This window comes from Strix uralensis, chromosome 5 (assembly GCF_047716275.1).
Source record: "Strix uralensis isolate ZFMK-TIS-50842 chromosome 5, bStrUra1, whole genome shotgun sequence".
NCBI lineage: Eukaryota > Metazoa > Chordata > Aves > Strigiformes > Strigidae > Strix > Strix uralensis.
In genome coordinates, this window is record NC_133976.1 from 80,223,442 (window position 1) to 80,239,134 (window position 15,693).

The 15,693-nt window shown below is 42.6% G+C and overlaps 1 protein-coding gene across 2 annotated transcripts in view; it reads right to left on the bottom strand.

Annotated features, from left to right (window-relative positions):
- Window positions 1-2,977: 2,977 nt before the first annotated feature.
- NUAK1 (NUAK family kinase 1) overlaps window positions 2,978-15,693 on the bottom strand; it is a 49,683-nt gene continuing 36,967 nt past the window's right edge. For both annotated transcript variants that reach the window (XM_074871904.1, XM_074871905.1), the window contains 4 exons: window positions 15,595-15,660; window positions 8,543-8,662; window positions 8,108-8,240; window positions 2,978-7,075 (listed from right to left, as the gene is read on the bottom strand). In XM_074871904.1, the coding sequence (XP_074728005.1) occupies window positions 5,922-7,075; window positions 8,108-8,240; window positions 8,543-8,662; window positions 15,595-15,660 (1,473 nt within the window). In that variant the 3' untranslated portion in view covers window positions 2,978-5,921. The remainder of the gene's footprint in view (window positions 7,076-8,107; window positions 8,241-8,542; window positions 8,663-15,594; window positions 15,661-15,693) is intronic.

The window sequence follows — 15,693 nt, forward strand, 5'->3', positions numbered from 1 at the left end:
TGCGCTGCTTCTCAGTGTGAGCTCTGAGCCCAACACATGAGTTGGGGCGAGGAGACTTCTGCTGACGCATAAAATTGTCTTGTAAAATACTTTTCCAAGGAACAATTAAGCATCAGTGCAAATACATATAATGTCTTTTAAAAGTGCAGTGTTCTGTATGGCCAGATGATACGCAAATCAAAGGGTTTTCTGCACTGATGAAATTCCAGGAAATATGGGGCAGGGGTAAGGTCTAGCAAGAGACAGCCAGAAACAAAATACTCAGATCATCTATCCAAAAGAGCTGCTTCTCCAGCCAAATTACTCAGTCTTTTATGAGAAAGATGTCTTAGTTTGGCAAGGAGGAAAAAAAAGACAGCTCCAACAGACAATAATAATAATAAAAAAAAGCCCTACTTTAATACCAAATACCATTAATCCAGGGGAAACATGACTTGTTCTCTTCTGTGGTAAAACTTCCAGCTGAAACCCTGAAACCAGTAACCCTGGGACAGGTACTGGAGAGCCTGGGCTGATGCTAGCAAACACCAGAGTTTCTATTGGCTCAACAAAAGCATTCCTGCAGCTTTGTCTCCAGAAGCATCTCATTAAAATGAGATGTGAATCACTGAGATAAATGCTTAACTAAACTAATAAGCTTCTCATATACACCAAATTTACATGAGCATTGGACTTCTCCCTTCATTGGACTGGTTATGACTTACCCTGCAGCTATAACTGAGGCTCTGGTGTTGCAAAGCTTATTATTGCACATGCTTATGGAATCACTAGCAAATTTGTCTGTAAATACATTTGTCTGCAGTAACTAAAAATGCCATCTCTTCACCTCAATGTAGTGCTTTACTTTCACAGCCCCTGAAGTCTCTTAATGGAGACCCATCTCTTCTGTGAGAAGAGACACAACTACAAATCAAATGCAAACTTCTCTGGCTAGAAATTGTGCTGTATCACTTCGCACTGAATTTTGCTTCTCTTGCCAGCATACAGGGTGGCTGTGGGCACCACCTCAGAGGCTGTGACAGCACTGGAAGAGAGCTGCCTCCCGCTACATCGGCACTAGTCCTCTCCCTCTGCACCAGTGACTTGGGGCTGGTGAGTTTTGAGAATCAGCGTCAGGCTCTCCTGCAAGTTTTTGTGCTGGCCTCCAAGTGTTCTACTGATAAACGGAAGCGTCGCTCAGCATCAGGCAGCGCCGCTCGCGTGAGCTGGCCCCTGGACTTCAGCAAGCCTGTCACAGAAGTGAGAGGGATCCCTGACATTATCACTTCAGGCACATGCGCAGGCTTTGCAGGATCAGAAATTGAGATTGTTGCTTTTAGAGTTAAAGGAAGGGTTATAATGGACAAGACTATTTGTGGCTGTATAAAAACCCCACTACTGCTTTTGTCACTTGACTGTGTAGCTTCCAGGGCTCCTGTCTTGCTTCCTTGTTCCTGTCTTGCCCGATCCATAAAACTTCAACAATTCCTGAGAAACACTGGAATCCCCATGGAGCAAGCATGAAAGAAGACCAGGTCTAGCTACAGACTTACTATGTAACTCCAGCTAAGACATATCGCTGTACACTTATCTCCTTTAATTAATAGGAAAATTAAGACGCCCACCTGTCCACCCCACCCCAGAAGCGTGCGCTCTCAGAGCTGTACAAACACGTACATAATTACTTCTCAGTGCTTGCCACATACACGCACCATACCTAGCCATCCAGAACTTTCTTTCTAAAAGTTATTATTTTTAGAACAAAATGGTTTGTCCTCAACTTCACTTTTTTTCCAAGTGTATTAAAAAAACCCCAGTTGTTTCATAATTGCTATTACAGAAGAGACTTGCATTACATTTTCCACCACCCAGCACCCACACAGTTAGACCTCATTCACCTCAGGTACAAGAACACACGTGCTGACTTTGAATACATACCTTACAATTTCTGACTCAATTAGCATACAGCAAGTATTCCCTTTGTAATGTATTAACGGCTGTTTGCCTTCCTGCAACATTGGCTTTTTCCCTTTACTTCCACTGGTTTTTAAGTGGTCATAATGAATAAATCTAGCATCTATACTCATGGCTTCTTGCTTTAAAAAGCTCAAGAGAGAGAAAATGAATTAGAAAAATGAAAGCCTTTTTTGCATGATATCCAAACCTTGGATCCTAATCCAAACCGCCTGTAATTTAAAAAGTAGAATATACACCACAGGTATCTTGGCTGGCTGCATCAAGGGTAAAGTTTAATGGTGTCTTACTCAGAGCCAACATTAGGACATTGCCAACCATTTCCCTTATTTTAACAAGTCCCCAGCACACACAGAATACCTAACACCCAGTTTCCCTTACGATGCCCACCTGTTTTCCAAGAAAAACAATCTAAAGCCTTCTGGTTATCAAGGGAACTCCAAAAAAATGAAAACTGACTCCCTTTTTCCCTCACACCAGCTGATTATGCTGGCTGCTCAAAGCCATCTGACTGAAATCATCCCATATTTGACAGCAGCGGATGGCCACCAGTCTTTTTTTCCCAAATAACCCCTGAATTATACCAACAGGAGCATTAACATTGTCAACAAATTGTCCCTCTCCCCACCAGAGAGGGGAAAGGACCATGACCATCTGTCTCTGGGCTACAAATGAGTTGTGCCCTGTCTGGTCAGACAGACTGCTCTGTCTCCCCTGCAGCACACCTGGCCCACAAACCTCATTCTTCTCCAGCAGAGAAACCCCAGTCAGATATTCTTCTCCAGCAAACATTTCTATAGCTGAAAGCTTTGTGTGTTATGCAGTGCCAAACGCTTCGTAGCACAGGAGTCTCTGTGGCCACCCACATGATATTCAAATGCACAAACGAGCCAAGAAGCTTTGCATAAACAACTTGGTACAATGTGCTGAGATGCTGCTGTATTTCTGCATGACGAGTTCATTACTGTTTGGCCTCAGCTTATGCTGATGTACAGTGAAAAAGAAAAGGGAGAGAGAAAGACTCTTCACAGTTACATTAATTTCATTTTATTTAATAAAAAACAGTATCAGATTAAAAATACAAACACTTTGGGTGATTATCCAGCGTTTTCCCCTGTGTGCCTCGTAGAGCTCAAACCAACCAAGGATTGGGAGAAAAAACAACAAAAAAAAAATAACACCAAACAATTTTGGCCGGAGCTGTAAAATAATGTTGCACCAATTAAATTACACCAAATATATTATTATACCTTTGAAATGGCTTTCAGACCAATAAATAAAAAAAAAAAAAAAAGACAAATTCAAATAAAAAAGTCAACTTTGTATTACAAAAAAATTAAATAAAAATCACAACACTAATAATAACAATGTGCAGTCAAGTTTTTTTTTTTTCTTCTCTTCTAGGAATGATAACATGCCAGTAAACATGTAACATGCCAGTAACATGCCAGTAAATCCCTACATAACATTTCCAGTTTGGCAGCAAGCAGTCATTCACTCATTCACATTTGTCACAAGGAAGCAGACCTGGGCAAAAGCCTCGGGAGAAATGAGCCTTCGGGATGCTCCTCACTTCCCTGCCACAGCCAGCTGAACTCCCTTCCCTTCCTCCTGAAACTTCTATAAATCCCTTCAAGGTTTAGCGCCAGATCTGCAGGGAAGGTGTCAGCCAGCGTAACCCCACCAAAGTAATGTTCCATCATGTCAATGGGACTGTGCTGATTTACACCAGCTGAGGATCTGGCTCTTATGCTCCGGGGCATGAGTTAAAAGCCGTGGCTGCAAAGCACATCCATCCTTGTTTCAGAAAGGCCATGGAGACTGTGTCGAGTTGTTTTAAAATGCACCACAGCAAACCTGTTAACTTAATACACTGCAAAACGGCGTGTTGATTTGGGATGGGCTAAAAGAGCGCATGCAGGGCCTGTGAGAAGATGGGGCATCTGAATAATGTACAGAGAGGTACACATCTGTAGAGAAATGACCTGCACTTGCCCTTCCTGAGCAAACGTAGTGAGCCAAATTTCACTTGACGCCTGAGAGCACATCTCACAGATTTCATGGTACTGATGCCGTTTACTCCAGGGCCAAATTTGGTCCAGTGTTTCACAATAAGTAAAGATTCTCCATAGAGGCAGATTAACCAATTTAGGAAATTCAAGATCATCCTCCTTTATGCTAGGCAGCCCAGTTGATTTTTAGGAGGAACCGGCAGACTTAAGTACCATGATACACCAAATAAAGAATCTGCAAGTGAAATAGCTCCCTGACCCAGATGCCAACAATTTATGGGGTTATCCCCAATTCCGAGGAAATCCCCAGAGGAACTCTATGCCATTTCCATGCAATCTCTAGGATTTGGGACACAGTGGGCCAAATTCTGCTTTCAGTTCTAGTTACAGGGCAGGAGTGAGAACAGAGCTTGCCCCATGCTCCTCTGCTCTGGGTATGAGTGTAGACAAATTTTGCAGCTGTGGATCATCTGACATCATAGGCTGAAACCCACTTATTCGCACCAGTGCACCTCCAAGAAAGCCAGGGGCTATGTGCTCACGGAAATGAGTCTGAAACGGGCCTTAAGATTCCAGTTTGCCCAGGCCTGTCAAACACACAGTGCCTTTCTGACGTAGGCTTACATTCAGGTAATCCAGTAGACCCATGTGATACCTTTATGGGAGTTGAAGCCTTCAGTCTGGATAGCTAGATATGTCTGAGAACACAAACACATATCCTTCTCTTTTTTTTCAAACTGGTATCATTGCACACGCAGTACCAGCTACACTACATAGAGGCTCCCAATTTTATGCTAACTCTGTTACCAAATCTACCATTATCATTTCATCGCTCAATTCTTTCTGCTCCATTACTATCTACCTAGAAACATTTTCATTTGGAGAAAGGCATCTTCCCACTAACTTTCCGACCTCTATCCATTTCCTACATGCTACAACCTTTTCCCTACCTAACATTCTGATCGCAAACTACCTGTCACCCTCAAATACTACAAGCTAACAACAAGGTGGCACCATTTGCTGACAGTGACTGAACTCTAGATTGAAGGGTCAGTTAACACTTGAGACCCTGTGTTAGATCTTTGTCTGGGCATTCATCTGGCTGGCCATTTTTAAAGAGTCACAAATTGAACACACAGGTTGGAAGGCCTTAAAAGGTCATTTAGCTGGTGATAACATCCATTCCTTCCAGTTCCCATTATCGTTTCTGTGACTCTGTTTTCACTGGTAGGAGCAGTAGTTGGGAACAATTTTAGGGCCTCCTGCTCACCAAAGAGCAATGGCCCCCTCAGCAGGGGCCAGATCGGAATGCCTGCTCCACCACTTGTCCACATACACCTTGTGAGGTGACTCTGGGGTGAGTCTCTCAAATTATCTGTCCCAGAATGCACTCAGAACCTCTCAGGTCACCCTGGTGGGAGGGACCATGGTGACCACCGAGCCTGGCCTCCTGCATAATGCAAGCCAAAGACTCCCAATGTGCAATGACTGTATCCAGATGAATAACTTCAGGGGGAAATAAAGGCTCTCCTTCTAAAAGACATCCAAATTTGACTTAAAGAATACAGCTCATCTCTGGATAAAGCTAATCTAATATTAATTACAAACGTCTCAAAACATGTGTCCCTCACTTCCAGTTTTAATACTGTCTAGCTTCGACTTTGAGCCATCAAATTGTGATGCTTTTGTCTGCTAGATCTTGATGTGCTTTCATCATGTATTTCACCATGTAAAAACCAAAGGTTTTTCTCTGGTCAGGTAGGTAATATTTTGAGGACACAAAATCAGAGAAGTGTGAGATGGCTTTGGGGCTACTTTACTAGGAATTCAGCTAAGTAGGTACAGTTGGCTCCTTTGAAGCACAACCTACCATTGTCAGCAAATCAGTGACCTGGCTTACTCCATCATAAAGGTACACAGAAAAACTCCCATCCCTCCCTTTCCATCTTCCCTCTGCTAGTTGAGCTTGTTGCAGATCTCTAGGGCTTTTTTGTAGACCTGAGTCACATCATCCATGTCTGTGAGAAGGGAAAAACTGCTGTCCCCCAGACGGTTGCGGTAACGTTTTAGATACTGTGGCCGCGGGCGGTTCTGAAGTCCTTCGAAGTCTTGGATCTGGAGGAAATTTTCAGCAGAGACACAGCTCCGTATCCTCTGTCTGTTTGGTCTGTTCTCTTGCAAATCCAGCAAATCAAAGGAGTCACTGGACAAAATACTGTCATCACTAATCACGCTGGAAGGGCGACTGTAACTTCGAGGTAATGCATCCCCAGGCAGGACCACTTCTTCCATGGCCTCCAGCGTTGGTGTGTCAGGGCTAATCAAAGCAGATTCAGTGCTGCTGGTAGAATACTTGCTGTTATGTTTCAAGATGCCCTTACGCCTGCAGGAATGGCTGTAAGACCCATTTCTGGATGGCTCTGTGACCCCTGGAGAAGTGTCACTGCTTACTGTCTCATCATTATTGTCCAAGAGTTCAGAAGATTCACTTCGTTCTGGAGAGGAGTAATAGCCGGACTCCCTCTGCTGAGTCTTCTTTAAGATTCCTTTTTTTGGCATTAGTGAAGACTGCTTAGTGCCATATTTGCCTGCTACCTCTCCCTCCACTACACTTTTAATGGCTACACCAGTCCTACACAACTCTTGCTCCAGCTTAAAAGCAGAGGGTAACACTGGGCTGACTACTCCTTCAATGAAACCTGCACTATGAGATCGATGTTCACTGTTGCTCCTTTTCTTCAGGATGCCTTTGGGTCTCTTAGAGGTGGGTTTGGATGCATTTTCAGCTCCTCCTTCCTGGATGGACTGTGCAATGTCATTTTCCTTTTTTGATTTTTTCAGAGACCTTTGTCTCTCTAGTGTGACTTCGGGACCTTTGGGCTTAGAAAGGCACTTCATTTTGGTATCAGTTTCTGGTTGGAGGCCGGTAGAACGGTGATGCCAATCAATGAACCTTGCCAGCAACGGGGACTCAGAGTCCCTCATGGCATCACAGTCACAAACACTACTCTTGTAGCCCCAGTTAACCCACCAGTGGTTGGCAATGTCTTCAATGGTTGCTCGGCGTTCAGGGTTCACCATCAGCATCCATCTGATAAGACCACGAGCATCTATAGACAAAAAATGGAATATAAAATATTTAGAATATGGGCATTCTTAGTTTTGTCAGTTTAAAATGGAAGTGTGAAGCCAATCAAATGAGCAAAAATAATGCTTCTTACAACAGGAGAAGTGAAAAGGGGCAAGACTTTGGCCATCAGTCATCAGTTTGGCCATCAGAAGAATATGATTCACCCTGGGAAATATACACTGGGTTATCAAAGAAATTAATATTTGTACCGCATTAGTCAGTGAAGAGTTTCATATTACTGAAAGAAGACACCAACCTATCAACCCTAATAATTACAAGAGGAAAACAAAGGGGACTTGGGATATTTTAAATGATATACACATTATTGCTTTTGTATTTACTTTTTCCATAAACAGTTTCTGTATATTTTAAAGGTATGTTTTCACAAAGAGAGCAAGAAGGCAGAAAATCGGAAGGGATGGCAAACAAATGACACAAGATAAATATGCAGTTAAATCTAATATATACATAGATGTTTAAGGCTGGAAGAAGTCATTATAATCAATGACCTGGACTTGATTGATGCTTTTCTGTCAGGTGACTGCTTAATGTGTTATCATCTAAGTAGAAGTAAATGCAAACATAGTGGCATTAATTCAGATTTTGGCCTGCCTTCTTGGATAAGAGACTGCATCGCTCTGACCATTCATCTTATCTCTGCTTGTGATATACCACACTGTAGAGGACTGATCTGTACCGGTATGTTGAACTCCTTTACAGCTTGTCTGAACAATTCCACTTGCAATAGCTAACAGACCTTCCACTGTCATAGATCTAGTTAAAAGAGCCCGTTACAGCTTCCCCAAGGCAATAAAATCTATGGGCTACAAAACTTTAATTTCAAAAGGGCTTTTGGTAAATGCTGCACCCAGATGGGAATAGCAGATGAAGTCAGTACGGTAATGAGGTGGGGTTTTTTTCTTCATCATTCTAATGTGACACCAAAACATGCTGGAAGAGGCCAGGCAAATCCTCCATTCTGAACTCCTGTCAGCTCAACCCTTTTTTATACCTGAGGTCTGTGTTGGCTCACGATATTCTCCACTGCTGATCTGCCTGATGAGATTTTTGTGATCAAAGCCATCAAAGGGCATCGTTCCATAAACCAGAGTGTAAAGCAATACACCAAGGGCCCAGCTGTCAACCTGAAATACAGAGACAATGCATGTGAAGCCCAGGAAAGCTGATCCCCACCCTTTTCCCTGCCATTAGCACCACAAGAGAAACATCACGAACAGCTGCACCTACATGGGCAAACCGGTATCTAACATCTGACTAACCACAGGCAAAGCAAATGAAAGCAAATGAAGGCAGCTTGAGAACTTTCAATATGGGAGAGACCCAAGCGAACCCACATGTGCAGTAACACTAGCATTAAGACTAACCCTCAAGAACATTATCATCAAAGACATCCCCATACCACCACAGAAAAGCTGACCCTTCTTACCTCTGGGCCTCTGTAAGGTCGTCCATTAACTATTTCAGGGGAAGCATACAGTGGGCTTCCGCAAAAGGTCTGCAGAAACTTGTCTTTGTGATAAAGGTTAGAGAGTCCAAAATCAGCAATCTGCAAATAGAATTGCACAAGGCATCTGTAGTACTAACAATATCTTAATGCAAAAGAAAATCCTTTATCAGGAAAGACTTGACTGTATTTGACGCTGCTGTAGGACACGGATCTCAACATGGATAATCTCTCAAGTTCCCTGGCCAACCCATTATTCTATGATTTTTTGACTTTTCTCTCTAAAGATCCTCCAGAGAAGGAGAAGGGTCCCCAGGTTAAATCCTCTTGATTAGGAACAAGGATGCTTTGGTTCCATTCACAGACAGGTCACTGACTGCAGAACCATCAGTCAGTAATTTTATCCTGGATGAATTGCACGTGCTTGCAAAGACACTCTCATACTGGGAGGCACTGGACCTGCTGTCCACTGATTGCTCTTCATCTTGTATAATCATTAATACCAAAGGAAAGCAAGCAGAAAATACTACTGTTCTTATCGCACACGTGCAAGCTGAAAACCAAGACCTTTAAATCCAACAGGAGGAGTGAGGCAGCAGTGTCACAGGAAACTAAGCATTACAGAAGAAAGTGATTTTTGAAATCACCTGGAACTTAGCTACACTTGAAGGAGGGGGAAAGTGAGGCACTTGCTAACTCTTCCAGATTCAGGGACTCTGGCTGAGGAATCTGAGCTGTTAAGCACATGAGATGTCTATCATGAGATAATAAACACAAGTCTGGTTCCTAACTGGAAACAATGGGCCCAAATCCGGCTTTCCCAACACAAACAAGACTTCCCTTGAGACTGTCGGGAATTTTGCCCATGTAGGAATTGCAGGATCAGGTCCAAATATTTTGTTTACTTCAATTCTCTGCTCTTGTTCTTACAAAACAAAGGCTGAGGATAGCAACACTAAATACTCCCACAACCTTTGCATTTCCTTTGTTTCTCTAGCACAAGGCAACACATCTCATTTTTTATCTTGTTTAAAACCCAAACGCTTCTGTTTCCCAGAGATACTTTTATTACTGCCTACTATCGACATAAGGCATACATAAAAGACATAAAGCACGGCATAAAAAAGGTATTATAGCTATAAGAGACAGGAGTTTCCTCTGGGTTTTCTTCACCTTATTCATGTCTTTTCTACTAGAAAGAAATTAAATCGCAGGAATTTTCAAGAGAAAATTCAAGAAAACACAAAGTGAATGGAAAAGAGAAGGATTTACCAGCAGCATCATTCACTCCCGGCTTTCTAAAATGTGTATCATCAGTGCCTCTAATACCTGTTTAATTGCAGTGTCTAGTGCACTCTTGGGAGACATAACGTCTTTATCTCTACTATCTAAACTCCTACAGCTACACCTAAAATGTCACAGTTGAGACCAAAATGAACAAGGTCGGTGAAGTATGGACAGAAGTTCCCAGTTTTCTTTCTTTACCCCGTAATAGAAATATATATATATACACACTTTATAAATAGATATAGATATTAGACAATTTCATGTCAGAAATATAAACTTTTTTAAAAAAATCATTTTCACAACACTTTTCAAGTCATAGAGCAAATATTCACCCTCTCCTATTTTGACGTTCTGCTTGTGCAGGTGTTCCACTGACAATATGGACTCATAATATCCTGCTCAAAGAGCAGCTGATTCCTGTTCATTAATGTTAATTCATCTCACCATGTCCATTCATAGTTTGAATTCACTCAGTCCCTCAAACAGCGTATTATCAAGCCACAGCAGAAAATTCAACCCTTAAATAAATGTGGTTTGTAAAATCTTCATTGTATGGCTGGAATGTCATTGAAAACAGCTGGTGTACAATTACAGTCTGCAAATATATTCTCATGGCTCAGATTGCACTTAATTGCCCTAAATTCCACTTTCTTATCAAGTCACCCTGCCTGGCTTGCAGGAAGTTGGTTTTAAGCCTTATGAAGTGTGCCCTGTCAATCAGGAGAAGAATGGGATCATTTCAGTGTTAAAAATTCGTGCTGGTCATTGAGTTTTATTTTAGTTCAGGATGCAGCTAAGACAAGGACAAACACTGCACAGTGTGATTCCTTAAGAAAATACATTCCCTTAACACCATGGAATGTATAAAATGCATGTGGATGTGCATGAATATATATATAGGGATACACATACCATTGTTCACACTAAGAAACTCTCAGACTTGGGCATTCATGTTTTCATTTTGACCATTCAGGAAAAGAGTATTTATGTTACAGTCCACTCCCATACTCAGAGACTGATGTTTATCAGCTTTTCCCATTAAAACTGTCATGCCCCCCAAAACAAGATTAATAGAAGCCAACATTACTTCATGTTCTTGGCACTTAAATGGAACTAAGGCATCAAGTCAAAAAAACTTCCTAAATTGGGAGGAGTGGGGAAATGGACTTTTATTTCCCTCGCTTCAGGAGGTGTGTGTTTCATATTTACTGTTAGCTATGATAAACCAGATGTAATTTATTGTTTAAGTGCGGACTATAAATTCCATGAAGTTCACACTCATGAAAATTGTCAGGTTTATCCCACTTAAAAATCTGTCTCTTTGTACTGTAGATAGAGAAATAATTAGGTCTCTTAAAGCAAATGTATGTGCAGTTGGTGAGACTTCCAGCAAGGTAAATCCCAAATACATACGCTTACTCTGTATATATGAAACCCTCATGGGTTTTTAGTGGTTAGTCTGATTGGTGTCCTCTTACCAGCCCAAGAGAAAGTGCAGTTAGTAGGATTATGTTACTATTATACTTGCATTTTTCTCTCCTTCTATCACTTTGGGGTTGATCATACGGTTTACGTCAGCCTCTGCTAGACATCTCTTTTAGGTGCAATTCCCAGCCCAGGAGCTGCCACAGCCCTACTGTGAACCAGGAGGCCCCCTCCATCCTGCCAGGCTCCGTGACAGAGGTGTCCTGGGGGGTAGGTTAGGGCATGGGGCAGGGACACGCTATTCAGATCAGCCAGCAAGAGGCACTAACTCCCTGGCTGCTGCACTGAGCAGCAGCTTCTCTCCACCTCCTGCGTGCAGTTTTGGGGATTTAGGCACTGGGGAGAGCTGCAGTGCTTGGGGACATGTGGTGCTCATCAGGCCAAACTGCAGGAGCTATGGGCGAACGGCAGCAGCTACATCCTCGCCCTGCTGCTATTTCTTCTAGTAAATTCATACCTACAATGAACCAAAAACTAGCATCCTCTGCCCTTTTAAAACTAGTGAAGAGAAGAAGGCACCACCAGAAGGCTTTTTTGAAGACCACCAAAGCCAGATGCCTAAAGCCATTGCAAATCTCTTCCCACAAAGGACTTTCTAACTCATCAGCTCAGGGCAGCTCTTCGGGTGCTTTGGGGCTGCCTTAGCCCTGCTGACTGTTTGACCCTGCCCACCTCCAGCTGTGTTAACATTATGAGCGATGATATCCTCCTGATGGGATGAACATGCCAGCGAGAGGCTGCTCTGTCACTGCACGGCGGGGGCAGCAGCTGTACCCACCCCCTGGAACCCGGAGCAAGCAGAGGCAACAGCTCCAGGTTACCTCGAGCTGGAGGGTGGAAGTCACCAAGTGCAGGCAGTTCAAAGGAGAACAGAGTAAATTTTAAGGTGAACTGTGCTGTTGGCAGCTGGCACATGAATGTGAAGGAGAGGCTTGTACATGCTGCAGAAACCCTAATTTCATTGCCACATTATTTCTTTAAGGAACACGGCACCATGAACAAGGAAAGAAAGCAAGTAACGCTCTTCTGCCCTGTGGGAGGCTGCAGTGTCTTGGTAAGGTTTGGCTCTAGGATTGTGCCCCACTGTTGACCTCCACAGACAGGCTAAGTCCCAGGAGAAACATTCACACTCAGGGTTTCTGCTAGATAGTTGGGTGCGTATGTGGGAAGCACAGCAAGGTACTGTTTGATTAATTGGCTGGATGAACTCCTTGTACACCACAGATCCACGTGTATGTTCAGTTTCACAACTGTTTAAAACTCATTTTATTCACTTGTGTTTGCTTCATTACGTAACAGTTTGCAGGAAATATTACCACATACACCAAGTCCCTGAAAAACATAATTATATACCACAGATCAGATCACTTTCTTCCCCTCATCACCCTGCACCTCTGGCCTGTGGACCTGCAGAACTCTTCAAAACATGTTATTTTTTGTCAGCTTCCAGACGCTTGTATTTCCTAGTTGCTGCACTCCAACACATGCCTCAGTTTCCAGAGACTTTTACTCTATCGTAACTCTTAAAAAGAAGCTGATTATGTCTCCATACATGTTTCATGACCTTCATTTAATTAGCTAAAATTTAAGAATGGTTTGCCAGTTAGTGTAGTATCATGTAAAATGGCTTGGGGCCCTTTTAGGTCAGATAATAATTTCTAATGGATTACTTGTCCTCTATTTCCTGTTCTAAAAGTATTGCTTAAGTTGCTATACAAGGATCTATTTTTACAACATCTTATTTTTTCCTTCGCATTACTATGACATGTTTGTGTGTACCATAATGTATAGCTCACCGGCTTCTTCAGAAACATGTATTTAATTGCACATTGCACCCAAGAACAAAGGGATTCCTTTCATTTTCTCATTCTTAAAATCAACTTGCCAATTTTGTAAGTGCTTTGTAATCCACTGAATGAAATATAAATACTGGGAAAGTACAGATAAGACTATCACTCCATTTCTAGAAAATGCCTATCACTGAGTATTTGAAGCCATCAGTCAATACCAAACCCCGGACTGCACATTTCTTTTTTCTGCCTGAATAAGCCATACATAAATATTCTCAGAATGAGGACCTGATAAATTTACTCCTAATAAATAATTTACAGCTCCTATGTGTTTCCTTGCCAACGGTTACTGTTTAGTGAAACAAAGAAAAAGTGGAAAGTAAAATTCTGTGCAAGTAACATAGAAACCACAGTAACATATTCAAAGCTTCAGCATCAGAGAAACAGTGGCAGTGTGCTTAACATTAAGTATTCAAAGCTGATCTTAGTCACAAGGTGTAAAAAAAAGAGCAGGGAGAAAAACAAGAACAGTACAAAAAGTCATGTCTTTAAGTAATCCAAATTCAAATGCTACTGATAGTAAGATGTACGAAATACCAACTGCTTCCCAAGTTCAATCTATTTTTTAGCTTCATGAAACCTTTGCAGAAATAGTTACCAGGGTACAGCAAGGAAGCTTGCAGCCACCTACCCACGCCAAGGCAGCCTTGCCCACTCAGAGGCGTGCCTTGCAGTTTGCAGAGAAGTAACTGAGGAAGGCTGGAAATATGCAAAATACCTACACGGCAGCTTAAACACAATGCAGTTCAGGAAAGGGAAGCCTTCAAGAAAAAGATGTCCAAATGATTGGAAGGAATGTGGGGTGTTACAGCTACCCAAATCTCTTCCACAGCAGTGTCACTCGCTATGGCAGCTGAAATGCACCTGTGGTTTTGAAGCCCCTGAGTCAGCTCCACGGTCTGGACACAAACACAAAGCCACGCATCCCTGCCCCATCCTCCCACTCTCTCTGCAGGACCGTTAGACTCCCAGAAAGAGGGAGCAGAGCATTCTGACAGAGCACAGCTCCCCAGAGGCTTGGGGAAGTGATTGGTTTTGCATATGAGGACCACAGTGCGGAGATCCAGGCCACGCAGCTAGCAAATTCCCCAAATTCCTCTTTTCTCTCAAGAATTCTCTGATTAGCTGGGAAGATAGTTTGGCGTGTAATGCGGAAAGAAAGGTCATCCTGCCTGCGGAAGCCTGTTTCGTATACAATGTCCTAGAAAGGCTACTTTTTGTTTTCAGCGCTGCTGAGAACAGCTCGGGCTGCTGCAGCCAGTGTCCCTGTAGGAACAGGAGTGGGGAGGTTTGCTCTAACACTGGATGTTAACAGCAAAACATCCAAGTATTGCATTGGATGGGCCTTCCGTAAAAGACTATTTTTAGAAACCACATATTTATGTGCCTTTAATCCACTAGTTGATCCAAGTTAGCTTCTGTCATCAGCGTTACACAGATGGCAGCTACCATATGTTACTTTCCATTTCCATTGCACATCAGCTTAAAATGAAGACAGTCTCTCCAGTGTGAAGCGCAGAAGGCAGTACATGCAGCCCCATGGCTTTTAGTGAAGACAAAATGAAGATCCAGGCTATTTAAATATTTGGCTATGCAGAGAGCTCCTCCATTACTCTGTTAATTAACCAAAGATGCCCAAGCGTCAGCAGAAACTCTTCAGCGTCCCTCCCTCTGTTTGTTTGCCCATAGATGAGCACACCCAGCCACCCTCACATCCAGCTACCCAGGGAGGAACAAAGTTGAAAGTGAAACAGGTTCAGCCACCTGGAAACTACACTTATCTCTGCATTATTTATCTTTGTGCTACAGCTATTAGGAAAAAAAGAAGAAGAAGGGAAAAAAGGTCATTCCCATGCTTTCACTGGGGAGAAATGACATGGAAATGACATCACTGACATCACTATCCAAAGTATACGTTTGTGTCTGGAGTTCCAAGGCCATTTCCTAATGAAGCACATGTGCTTTACTAGGTTTATTTTGAAACTGTATTTGCTTATTTTCCAGCCATGATCAAAAGGACATTCAGAGTGTTCTGTAGGAGACACTTGAACTCTGTAGACCAGGAGAGTTTTTTCCTAGCCCCAGCAGCAGCCAGCAATAATATCACTCGTACAATAAACCTAACTGCATGAAATGCTCTGCTGTTTCCTACCAGTAAATAGATACTGCTTTGGGAATCGTGGCCCTTGTGTGGCAGGACAGGCCCTTCTCCCCCAAATTATGCAAAGCTTCATTTACTGTGTATGACTGGCCACCAGTGGTGCTTTTTCCCCAACCTCCAAACCCCTGAGTCTCTTGCCAGATGCTGTTGCTTAGTAGCTGTTGCCATAACACTGGCTCTTCTAATACTTTGGATAAAATTGTTACAAAACATGCAACTCCATTCTGAGAAGCTGAGAAAAAGAATCCTACCTTAATATTAAAATTGTCATCAAGAAGGATGTTTTCCAATTTTAGGTCCCTGTGGACAACACCGTTCTGAAACAAGGAAGAAAAAAATGGTGGAGAACA